General features: G+C 39.3%; 1 protein-coding gene across 1 annotated transcript; it reads right to left on the bottom strand.

The window, feature by feature from the left end:
• Positions 1–9,820: 9,820 nt before the first annotated feature.
• LOC145812947 (putative GTP diphosphokinase RSH1, chloroplastic) lies at positions 9,821–12,355 on the bottom strand. Its single transcript, XM_082908196.1, has 4 exons — positions 12,189–12,355; positions 12,002–12,089; positions 10,088–10,195; positions 9,821–9,931 (listed from the first exon to the last, which is right to left on the bottom strand). The coding sequence occupies exons 1-4, from the start codon at positions 12,239–12,241 to the stop codon at positions 9,821–9,823; spliced, it is 360 nt and encodes a 119-aa protein (XP_082764322.1). The 5' UTR covers positions 12,242–12,355.
• Between the last annotated feature and the right edge of the window lie 423 nt (positions 12,356–12,778).

The following is a 12,778-nucleotide window of genomic DNA, read 5'->3' as shown; positions in this document are numbered from 1 at the left end:
TCTCTTCGATGTTGTAGAAGGGAATTTTTCAGTTTGGGCTTTTCATATACCACTTGTTTCATTGCCCTCTCTTGGCCCCTACTTTTGCATGCCATTGTTGCCCTATCCTTGTTTGCTTTTTGGCCATGATTTGTACTGGTAAAATGCTTATTTTGGGGCTGCCTTGCTTCTGTCTTTTCATTCCATGTACCAATTATGCATGCTTCATATAGCTATAGTTCATTCTATGTGCCTAATTTTGCATTTCGGGAGAGATTCCATGCATCGGGTGTGTTTTCGCCTCATTTCGGGGCTGTTTTCCCTCACTTTTCATTGCTGAAAATCCATTAGCATGTTTGCATATCATTTTAGCCATATTGCATTGCGTATGCCATTGCCTCGGTTTGCGTGCCCGTGTGCACGCATTTCGAGGCACTTCATTTTCATCCATCGGCTTCTTATGTGAGTGTGGCTGAGGCTCTCTCATGTTGGTATAAGCCCATATCATTTTAGCCATATTGCATTACATATGCCATTGCCTCGATTTGCGTGCCCGTGTGCACGCGTTTCGAGGCACTTTATTTCCATCCATCGGCCTCTTATGTGAGTGCGGCTGAGGCTCTCTCATGTTAGTATAAGTCCATGTTGCATTCTATATGCCATTTTAGCCATATTGCATTACATATGCCATTGCCTCGATTTGCGTGCCCGTATGCACGCGTTTCGAGGCACTTCATTTTCATCCATCGGCTTCTTATGTGAGTGTGGCTGAGGCTCTCTCATGTTAGTATAAGTCCATGTTGCATTCTATATGCCATCCCATGCCATATTGCATTGCGTATGCCATTGCCTCGATTTGCGTGCCCGTGTGCACGCGTTTCGAGGCACTTCATTTTCATCCATCGGCCTCTTATGTGAGTGCGGCTGAGGCTCTCTCATGTTAGTATAAGCCCATGTTGCATTCTATATGCCATTTTAGCCATATTGTATTACATATGCATTGCCTCGATTTGCGTGCCCGTGTGCACGCGTTTCGAGGCACTTCATTTTCATCCATCGGCTTCTTATGTGAGTGTGGCTGAGGCTCTCTCATGTTAGTATAAGTCCATGTTGCATTCTATATGCCATCCCATATCATATTGCATTGCGTATGCCATTGCCTCAATTTGCGTGCCCGTGTGCACGCGTTTCGAGGCACTTCATTTTCATCCATCGACCTCTTATGTGAGTGTGGCTGAGGCTCTCTCATGTTAGTATAAGTCCATGTTGCATTCTATATGCCATCCCATGCCATTGCATTGCGTATGTCATTTTCTCGATTTGCGTGCCCGTGTGCACGCATTTCGAGACATCTCATTTTTACAGCATAGTGCATACTAGGTTGTATCTTAGATCGCATTCAGTCATTTTTCTCGGTTTGCGTGCCTGTGTGCACGCATTTCGAGACATCTCATTTTCATAGCATTGTGCATGTTAGGCTGTATCTTAGTTGCATTCATGCATATCATGCATATTGCATCGTGTTCGGGATAGGAGTTAGCCCGGGCACGGGAAACGAGGTATGTTCCGTACTTCGAGTGACGGAACGTATCTTAATTCCCCAGTCACCGACACTCCGGATAATCCATGATGGAGTTAGATCTTGTTGTGTTTTCATGTGCATTCATCCCATATTAAATTGTGCAATTCGACTCCTTGGCCATCATGCCTCGATATGCGTGATTGGTGGCACGAGGATCGAGGTATGCATATATTTGTGAAAATACATTGCTATGCCCCTTTCCTGCTCTCTGTTGCAGCAAAATGAAGAATCAGCAACTTTTCAGAGTCTGGCACGCTTTCCAAGAATAACTGCTAAATAGAGGCTAATTGGGGCATCCCAGTGGATTTCCGCGCAAGGCAGCCCAAACATACAACATTCATCAGAAGCAAGGCAGTCCCTGGCTTGCATGCCAGTTTTACAGCTTTCTTAGTTAATTTGTTAATTAATTAGGAATTTGTACATTATTTGGACTGTATTATTTGGACTGTAATATTCTTTTATTCGGGACTGTATATTTATTCGGACCCTCTACGCGAGGGCAATGTTGTAATAAGTGTGGGTGAGTGTGATGTATGTCTTCCAACCCCACGTCTTTCTTCGCTTTTATTTACCTGCTTATGATGGTTAGATTAGGGCATATTTCAATTAGCATATAGTATGACAGCATGTTTGCATCATTCATCTGTTTTGCATGCACCGGGCTCGGCGCATCATACTAACTGCATTGTACTTTCAATTCCGAATTGAATACATGTTAGCTGTAGCATTTCATATGCCATGTTTAGAATAGCCGAGCCTGCTATAGTTGCATTTTGCATGTGTTGCATTAGGCATTTTTGTATACTTAGGATCATGCATGATTTCTAATGTAGTTTCTATTTTGGCTTGGAGTACTCGGTAAGTTTTATGCTTTAGCATCCTTGCATGCGTGTGAGTGAATGCCATGATAGCATGCTTACCATGAGGCAATATGCTTATGTGATATAACTGCCTGAATGCCTGTGGGTGAAGGTTGGGTTATTTGAATTGGAATAATTCATCAAATGTTTGTTTTAAGCCCACTAGATAGTGGCAAAACCATTTTTTTTACTAAGCCCACCCGAGGGTGGCAAAATTTGCATTTTAAGCCTACTTGCGGGTAGCAAACCATCTTTCAAAAAATAAACATGAAATGTTTTGTTCCAATTCAGGCGACTCAGTCTATACTTGTATGCTGTGCGCATCACATAGTAACCTAGGCTAATAATCGGAATAAGGACACACAAGGTTTTCAAAAGTAAATATCATGATTAGTAGAGGCCGATCTTTGATCGGGCGAGCGGGGGTGCTCACGAAGTGACCTTCCCCAATCGTACCCAAGTTCCCGAGCCGAGGCAACTTTGGTGATGACGGACACGTGGCCTTTGGCACCGAGTTAGGGTTTCCTAAATTTCCCATTAAAAAAACATTTAGGTGGTGACTCTGTATCTGGCAAAGCAGTCCATGTGTGGCACTTCTTTTCAAAAATCTGTTTCTCAAAACGATTTGCCGGATTTGGACTCTTTGGTTCAGACTTAGAACCGTGACAATTTGAGAGTCCTGAGCTGTAGTGACCCCAAAATGAACGGAACGGGAGCTCGTTCCTCCCGGGGCGTTCGGGGACGTCTACAGTTTCTGGCGACTCTGCTGGGGATTTAGAGAACTTGACTCGAACTCTTGATATCTGTTTTTGACTACGCTTGTGTGTTTCTTTGCATTGCATTTGCATTGGTGCGCCTAGGACACCGTGTTTGCCATCTGCTATTCCTGAACGGTTTGCCGGAGACTTGTCTTGTCAAGGCATGACCATAAGGCTGACCGGTTGTGGGCTCTGCCAGTATGGGAACACAAACCCCGGTTTTACCGGGGCACCCTTTTTGACCATTCGACCTAGTGCATATTCGGATCCATAGTGACCATTCCAAGCTAGGACAGGTTGCTTACCCGTTTATAGGTTGTTTGAAACCGCTATGTGCGTAGTGAAACCCTAGCTCCTGACAAAATAGGACAGGGAAACCCTACCCCAACATAGGGGTGTTTTGGCTCTCACTTATCTATTATGTGCTTTAGAGTGCGTCTCTACAGGAATGCATGTATCAGTATATGAGTTTGGGCATCAGGCTTGCGGGCATTACTATCAGTATTTGGGAGTCAGCTTTACCTGTGGGTATCAGACTCAGATTTGAGGCAGAATTTTGGGACAGAATTCAGTAGAGGCCACACTCATTCAACTATGCTCGTATCTGTTCAGATGGAATCAGGCTGAGATGCTGTCTGTTTTCTCTTTTGCTAGGTAGTCTGGGAACCATAGCTTCAGAAGGCTCCGATATTCCCCGAGGTTCATCGGACTTGTGCTGATAGACTTTGTCAGGCCAGAGATTCAGTTCAAAGGCAAATCAGTGTTCCTCCGCCAGAGACAGGGTAAAAAGGGCTAGTCGGGCACAAATCACCGGTTCAGCCGTTACCAGGTCAGCGGCCCTTATCCACCCCACCAGTGAACAGTCAGACTGAGGTCTCAGTTTCTACTGCAGGGATAGATACCAACCAGTCAGATGGATCAGCAGAACACGTCAGGGATGGAGGCAATGATGCGCCAGATGCAAGAAAGTATGAAACTCATGCAGCAGGATGCTGCCCGTCAGGAGGAATTTTCCAAACAGCAGGCTGCGATCATGACTCAGCAGGCCGAGCTCATCACCAAGCTACAACAACAAAGCGGTGCATCCGCTTCACAACAAGTTCCTCCCCCAGCAGGAGCTCCAGCACCTGGGGAGACGCCAAACGTCCAAGATGATACGGACATTCCAGGCGGGTCGGCTTCGCCCCCAATTTTACCTCAACTATCCAAAACACCTACCAATCTACCGAACTCTCCCTCCGAGTTCGAGGTCGACCCCACAGCGTTGAAGTTGAGCAAGCTTGAAAAGCTGTTCAAGAAATCCCAGGGGGTAAAGTCCATTCCGGACATTGAGGACGGGTACACCGACGCAGCTGTAACTCTGCCGGACAGGTTCAAGATGCCTCACATCGACCGTTTTGATGGGTCAGGAGATCCCATGGTCCACTTGAGCTTGTTTTCAGATGTTTTGCGCCCGATGGGCTTGACAAGATTACAGAAGCTCTCCCTTTTTGGCAGGACCCTGTCGGGTATTGCGGTCACCTGGTATGCCAAATTAGAGGATTCAGTGAAACGAAGCTGGGAGGAGATGGCCGAGGCCTTCGTCGCACAATATTCATACAATACCCAAATCGAGATTACGACCCGTGATCTTGAGACAATGAGGCAGGAGCCGAAGGAGAGCTTCTCAGAATTCGTAGCCCGCTGGAGGGCCAAGGCTTCAATAATGACCCTTAGGCCCACTGACAAAGATCAAATTCGGATGATTGTGCGCAATCTCCAGCCCAAGCTAATGCAGAAAATGATCGTGATTCCCTTCCCTACCTTTCCAGACTTGCATGAGATGGGAGTGCAGATTGAGGATGCTATGAAGCAGGGCCTTTTTGACCAGGAGAATGAGCAGCCCAGGAGGGCGTTTACCCGCAGTTCGAATGCGACCACCAGCGGTGACGCAGCTGCAAGATCTTCCGAAGTGGGCATGGTCACCGCCACCGCACCAAAAACAACCACCCCTTTCACCGGTGCATCCGGAAGTAGCCCACAAGGAACCAAATATCCCCCCCAAGCCAAGAAGGTTTTCACCCCACTTTTTATGCCTTTGTCAAAGGCTCTAGGGGCTTTGATCAAGAAAGGGCATCTGAAGCCCCTGGAGCCGCAGCCATTACCAAAGAACCTCCCTCTCACGCACAACCCAGCCGACTACTGTGCCTTCCATCAGGGAGCTGGCCATGACACTGACATGTGCTTTCGTCTCCGCTACGAAATACAAGATCTGATCGACAACGAGGTCATCCCCGAACCAGGTCCTGCGAAGTCTATCGGCACTTGATCGGTGAACTTGGGGGATAACGTGATGTGATTGGGGGGATGAACCACCTGCGGGCAGCGCTCAGTTTACTCCAGATATGGTGGATGGCATGCACTGTTTTGAGCATTTGCGAATGCTAGCTTTTGTGCTTTCTGACTTGGGTATTGGGTCAGTCTTGTTGTTTTGTTTTGAGTCAGTCTCTTTTTTTTTGTTTTGGGTCTGTCTTGTTGTATCGAGTCAGTCCTGTTGTATAGGAGTCGGGTGATTCCAGGGGATGTTGCCTTGGGCATCACCATTTTGTTTTGTGTTTGTCTTTTCGTTTTGTTTTGAGTCTGTTTCTGCCAGGGAACCAGTCGTGCCAATAGATTTGAATAAAACAGCAGTGATCTTCATGCTCTCGCATTTACTTCTGCCTTGTGCCAGTTATGCCGGAAGTTCTGAATGAGACGGCAGTATTTGACTAAAGAACTCTGTCTTTTCTGTGCCTTGAAATCATTGTATCGACCTAAGTTTTTCAAAACTTTTTGAACACTGCGGTGAAAACGAAGAGGAAGGGATTCCTCGGGTTCTGCAAAAATTTGATCATTTGAGAGAAAGAGAGGCGTGCTAAGCCCTTAATGAATGAAATCATGCTTGTTAGCGTGAGTACTGAAAAGGACCCTGGCTTGATCCAGACTGGTTTCACACTATCTTCAGCGCGAGCGATTTGTCATTTTCTTAAAAAAATTTCAAAAACAAAATGTTTTGCGCGGTCCTGCGAAGACCTGTGTGGAATCACTCTTGAGATTGTACAGCCTAGGATCGCTCTCAGCCTCGAGAGTCAACCCCATCGCTTCCAACCTTGAATTCAGAAGGTTCGACGGTCAACTACGATGTGAGGCCTGCGTGGCCAGATTCAAAGCAGCCCTCGAACAAGAGGCAAGAAAGTCAGATCAAGAAGATTAGATCTCATCAGAAGAAGCTTACGAAGCTACACTACTACAAAAACAGATAAAGATCACACTTTTTTTGTGTGATGTATGTTATTTAATCACACCTTTTAAGTTTTATTAAAGTGTGATCTTTGGGAGTGTGATTAAAAGTGATCATTTTTAATCACACTTTTTAAGTGTGATTAAAAATATTTAGATCACATCTTTTAAGTGTGATTAAAAGTATTTAGATCACACCTTTTAAGTGTGATCTTTGGAAGTGTGATTAAAAAGGATCATTTTTAATCACACTTTTTAAGTGTGATTAAAAATATTTAGATCACATCTTTTAAGTGTGATTAAAAGTATTTAGATCACACCTTTTAAGTGTGATCTTTGGAAGTGTGATTAATAACATTTCGATCACACCTTTTAAGTGTGATTAAAAATATTTACATCACATCTTTTAAGTGTGATTAATAACATTCACTACTAAAAAAAATACTTTTTGCGACCGTCACATGCCGTCGCAAATAATAAAAATACAGTCGCAAAAGACTTTTTGCGACGGCCTATGCGACTACACATGGGGTCGCAAAAAACTTTTTGCGACAGTTATTTTGCTGTCGCAAAAAAAAAATAAAAAAATAAAAAAAAAACACTTTTAGCTACCATTGTTTTACTGTCGCAAATAATTATTTATTAAAAAAAATCATATATGGGTTTGCTACAACAAAAAAATCAATTACAAGCACCAAACAATTTTTTGTAAATGAAAAATAACAAAATTAACAAATTAATTAAATTTATAATAGACATTATCCATTAATCATCTTTAAATACACTGTACTAAAAAATTCAAGTCTTCAAAAAAAAAAAAAAAAAAAAGAAAAAAAAGAAAAGAAGAAGAAGAAGAGCAACGTAATCTTTGGCTCCCAGCATCAACCGCTCGATCATATCAACTATTCCCTCAACAAAATCTGCAAAAACATATATCAAACTTGATTTGAAAATTTAATGCGCTTAAATGTGTTAGTTTAGCTTAAAATAATTAAAATAAAACTATGTCAATGACCTATCTCTATGGCAGATCAGTGATTTGCAACAAGAGTTTCAATTACCTTAAGAGCAACTTCAAGCTTAACTATGGGATCACTTAATTATGGCGTTCGGAATTATATAATAGTATTGTGGCGAGAGATTTCCCTAAGAACTCCACCATCACCACCACCTACAACCAAAACCTGCATCAAGTAATTCAATTAAATTTAGCACAAATACCTGACAAACAGAATAATTATAGATTGCATAAACATGAAGAGCAAAAGATAGCTAGCTCTACCAACAATGTTTTCCTCAATCATTGGCAACTTAAATTACAAGTTCTCTTTCTACTTGTAAATATGATGAATTGAGGCTGAGAGTACATAGAAATATTATTTGTTCACAATTTAACAATGAGACAAAAACAAGGTGAGTCTTATATTCAATTCTAGAATTAAATTTGTCATACAATGCCTTCAATCTAAATTGCCATTCTCAATAAATTCATAGACTAGAAAAAGAGAGCCCTCTACGCAATACCCAATCAAACGCACCTACATTAGATGCCAATGTAAGTTACAATGTCTATATAAATACATATATGTATATATACTTAACATCGTCCTTTATATTTCAAAGATCAATCAGTTAGAAGATAAGAAAAGTCGCTTAATGATATCACAATCAAAATTAGAAGACAATTGGACCCTCAAGTTTCCATCAACAACAAAATTGTACTGTAACAACCAACCTACTGAAATTCCATATGATAATACACTTTAAATATTCATCTCCTACCGTAGAAGACTAAACCTGTGAATACCTCAACCACAGAGACTTTTAAACAATAAAAAAAAATCATGATAAATTAAATGGCGCAATGTAAATATATTGGTTATCAAATTACCATGAAATGATAAATTCTGGAGGATTAAAAATAAAAAGGATTCCCCAAAATGGAAGTAAATATCAATCAATTCCAATTACTCCAGGTTCTAAATGTCAGTGAAGTCCATATCAAATCAACAGAAGTGCATGTGCATATATTTGCTAACAAGATAACCACATCTCAGATTTAAGCATGATGGTGTGTCTGTAAAAATCTGTGGTACACGCACAAAATATCAAATCATGCAATGACAATAGAGAACAGACTATCCCAACCAAGACAATTAAACAATATCTTTCACACTGGTGAAGTGAAACTTAAAACTAGTAAATTGCCAAAAAGTCGCAACATCAGCAATGCACAAGAAGCCAATAGAAAGAGGGCACAACATTCGCAAAGTCTAGTTTTGAAAATGTAAAAATGAAGAGAGCAATTTCTGCATTTCGCTGTTTCAGTAGGGAACAACTGTATACTTGAGGTTGGAATCCAATGTAATGATTAATGACCAATTGTCGCAATGCACATTCATAGTCATCCACCAATCTCTGTTAACTTCTCGAGAATAGTATAAAATTGTCGCAATGCACATTCATAGTCATCTACTATCGAATGATTCACCTAAATTAAAAATGACCCCACATTTTAATAATCCAAATTTTATTTTCGATAAATTTTAGGATTTTAGTCAGCAAATTATTATTTACTAAGCAAAATGATTTTTTTAACATACCAATATTCTCATGCTGAACTTTTCTCCTTTGAGCACTGGAACTGTGCTTCTGTAAATTGGTTTCATCACATCTGTTGCCTTAGAAGACCTACACAAAAAACAGGTGTATCGGCGAGTCAAGTTGTGGTTCATGCCAAAAACAGTCCTCTGATTAGGGATAGCAAAAAAATCCCCAACCCAGCAGTTCCCAACCCTCCCCGATTCTAATAAAATGAGTTTGGGGAGGGTAACCCGACCAGATTATGCATACTATAAAAAACCTGACATATAAATTACATAATTATAAAATGATTTTAAAGATTTTTTTCTCTCTTCTATCAGAGATGGATGGAGATTCTACCTTCAATATGATTGTTAACAAGGGGCAGGTAATATAATTTTCAAAAAAAATTAAAAATTATAAGGATGGACTTATATAATTTGGTAATACTCATAACCAATAAAACTATAATAAAGGACAAAAAATGTTAATTAATATTGAGTATGTTTCAAGTGCACAATGAAAAGAGTAACAAACCTTGATTCATCAGCACAGAAGAAAGTCTTCAACTTGCCCTCAGCTCCTTTGGCAACATAGAAGTAAATGGGAGTCTGCTCAGAAAGGCTCTCATCTGCAAGAACCAACAAACCAAACGGTCCAAGAGCACCCCGGTTTGCTGCTCCACCGGCAGTGCTGCAACTGAACATCTCCATCTCAGTTACTACACATTGCTATTTTAAAGTAAGGCTATAATTTGAGTGTGATTGTCAAAATAAAGAGAACACAACATAGAAGATTGCTTACAAGCTTTTAAGCAGAAACAAACAATTTACTAACGAAAATTTTGTTTTCAGAGTCATAAGGTCTAGGAACTGATCATCCTCAATCTTCTTCATTAAAATTTTGTTTGCCTAATACAATGAGAAGAGCTTGAGCATTTGAGTACATGAACGATAAGTTTTCACAAAAACAAATAAAAATATACCTCTATGAGTTCCTTCTCATGTTTCTTATACCTCTATGAGTTCCTTCTCATTAAAATTTCACAAAAACAAATAAAAATATACCTCTATGAGTTCCTTCTCATGTTTCTTATAGAGTTCTGCAACTCTTCTCTTGGCTTTAGCATAATCTTGAGCATTTGAGTACATGAACGATAAGTTTTCAAGTTCAGACTGCCAGAAGGTATTAGTAGATTAGCAAAATAGTGGGTGCAAAGAAACATAACTGCAATGATAGTGTAAAATAAAATCACACATAACAGGAGCATAGTTACAAAAATGACAGAAAAATGACTGTGAAATAAAGCATCTCAGAGTAAAAGCAGTTTCCAGTTTTGGAGATCTTTAGATGGCTGATGACTTGGCAGGCTGGTACATCACAAGATTAATTTTAATAAAAGCTGGATTCACAATCTATGATGTATCATCAAATAAAGGTCAAGGAACAAGATCAAGCATCATAAACCCAATGTTGCAACATCAGACTTCAATAAAATAAATAGAAAATAAATGAAGCACATAGGAAATGTGCCAAGTTGAGATATTTATTATCAACAGTAGACATACATCAGGGTTTTTAACTTCAACATTGTCTAGCTTGGTCATGGAGAAAACGTATGGTGAAAATTCAACCCAAAGACACAAGAATACATTATGAAACATTGAATTCAAATGTAAGCCTAACAAACAATCATGTGGGAATATTTTCACCCTGCACACACACAACACACACACACACACACACACACAAAATACCAAACTGTAAAAAAAAAAATTAATAAATTCTTCATAGCAAGAGGAATATTTTCATTTTGAAAATTAAAAAAACAGAGAAAAAAAGAAGAAAACAGAGTAGTAGAAGGTTGGAAACTAACCTCATCATCATCCTCCATACTTGTTTTCTCGCTTCTTAAAAGCTGATTTTAGAAACAACAAACAAGCAATTGCTTCCTTTCTAGATAAAGGTTTTAAAGAATAGAATCGCCAACTATATGAAATTTCTAAACCATTCAATGAGCTTCATAGTTAACCCAATTGAGCTGTAAGAGACAATTATAACTCTTACAGCCATAAAAAAATAAAGTTGCAGTCCTTCAGCAGGCCTATTAGCTTATTTCTCATGTTCTCAATGATCCAGGAGTGGTTACTATGTTTTATACTTTAAGGTTATTCACAAAATTAGAGACAAATGCGTGCAGTGACATGAAAGGGCAGTAACCAAATATGGATAGGAAGAGAAAAGAGTGGGTATAGGAGCAGACAACTTGAAACATAGAGATAAGGATATATTCATACTAGATTCAGGAGTCTAGCATGATAGGACCATTATATGACACAAGGATAAACGAAGTAATTCAGGAATGACTATACTTTTCCTAAAATTTTTATATTACTGGCTCAAGTTGGAAAGGACAAGGTTGTTAATTGATCCATAACACTTAACTACTAATCACTCAATTAGCTAATAAACACAAACAAAATCAAAGTAAATTTTAATTTCCTTTACCTCTTTTTTGCATGCATCATAGGTTTTAATACTATGTTTGAAGGTATAATACTGCAATAAATTCATAATATATCTTCTCAACTCTTCTTGTGTATACATCTTTTGCATCAAGAACAAAATAAGGAGCCAAAATCTTTTTATAGCTTATTTTCCACTGTAAAAATCACAAGAAAACTTCTTATGTCAGACTCTCACAAGAATGTATTTGCATGTACTTTACCAAAAGAAAGAATTTTTCTGCATGAAAGTCTAAAGGGTCCCAAACTATGAGATATGCTTTCTAGATAGGGCGGAGTGAAGCAGGAGGGTAAGAGAAAATGAAAATGAGCAGAGATGGTTCTAAAACAGCATGTCAAGTTTAAAAAATGAGCATACTAATAAACTAAAGTCACTTGAAAAATGATCATTCTCCAAAGAGTGACAAAATAAACAATTTATTTTCAAATTACATGAAGCACAAACAAACAATTTACCAAAACAAGTCCAATTATGTTTGTAGGTTGCTCATAGTAGACTGGCACTCTTCTATGCCCTTTCTCCAAAATTAAATTCATCAGCTCCCTATTAGATATCAAGCATCATCATATATATGATCAGAACAAAGTTAAAAAAGACTTCAAGTAAACCTTCTATTCAAAAGTTTTCCAAAGCATGGAACACCTGTCAAGCTTGGCATTGATATCAACAGCAAAAGTGTCAGATATGGGAGTCATGGCATCACTGGCTGTTTTCTCAGTAAGCCCAAGGGCTCCAGCAATAATTGTTGTCTCATCATGTGTGAGTTCTCCACCTTTTCCAGCCTGTTTACAGGTAATTAGAAGACTATCAAGTCACAAGATAAAACATAAGGAAAAAGAAGCTCTTTGCAATGGAGTTTGAAGTGACCAGACTATCCAGAAATATGGGAAGTGTCTGACAAAAAGAACATCTAAAAACATCAAGTACTTCACGATACATGTTATTAAAAATAGCTTGTTTCAACATGTCATAATATATGTACCTCCATGGCAGCAACATTGCATATAAGCAACGTGCAAAGCAATAAATGCTGTTTTCGGACAACCTTAATATCTTTTCTGTTGTGAAAAAGTAAAAGACGTCAATTATACTGTATAGTAGTACACAATCAAAATAAAGAGAGAGCCAAAGAATGCAATACAATTCTACCAACCTCAGCCATATGTAGTGTTTGAAGCATTACAAAAACAAAATCTAATAGTACAGCATATTTGGCATTTATAACTTGTGTC

Source organism: Camellia sinensis, chromosome 2 (assembly GCF_055761805.1).
Source record: "Camellia sinensis isolate YWXY chromosome 2, ASM5576180v1, whole genome shotgun sequence".
Taxonomy (NCBI): Eukaryota; Viridiplantae; Streptophyta; class Magnoliopsida; order Ericales; family Theaceae; genus Camellia; species Camellia sinensis.
The sequence above is the reverse complement of the archived record's forward strand: the minus strand, read 5'-3'. Positions and strand labels throughout refer to the sequence as shown.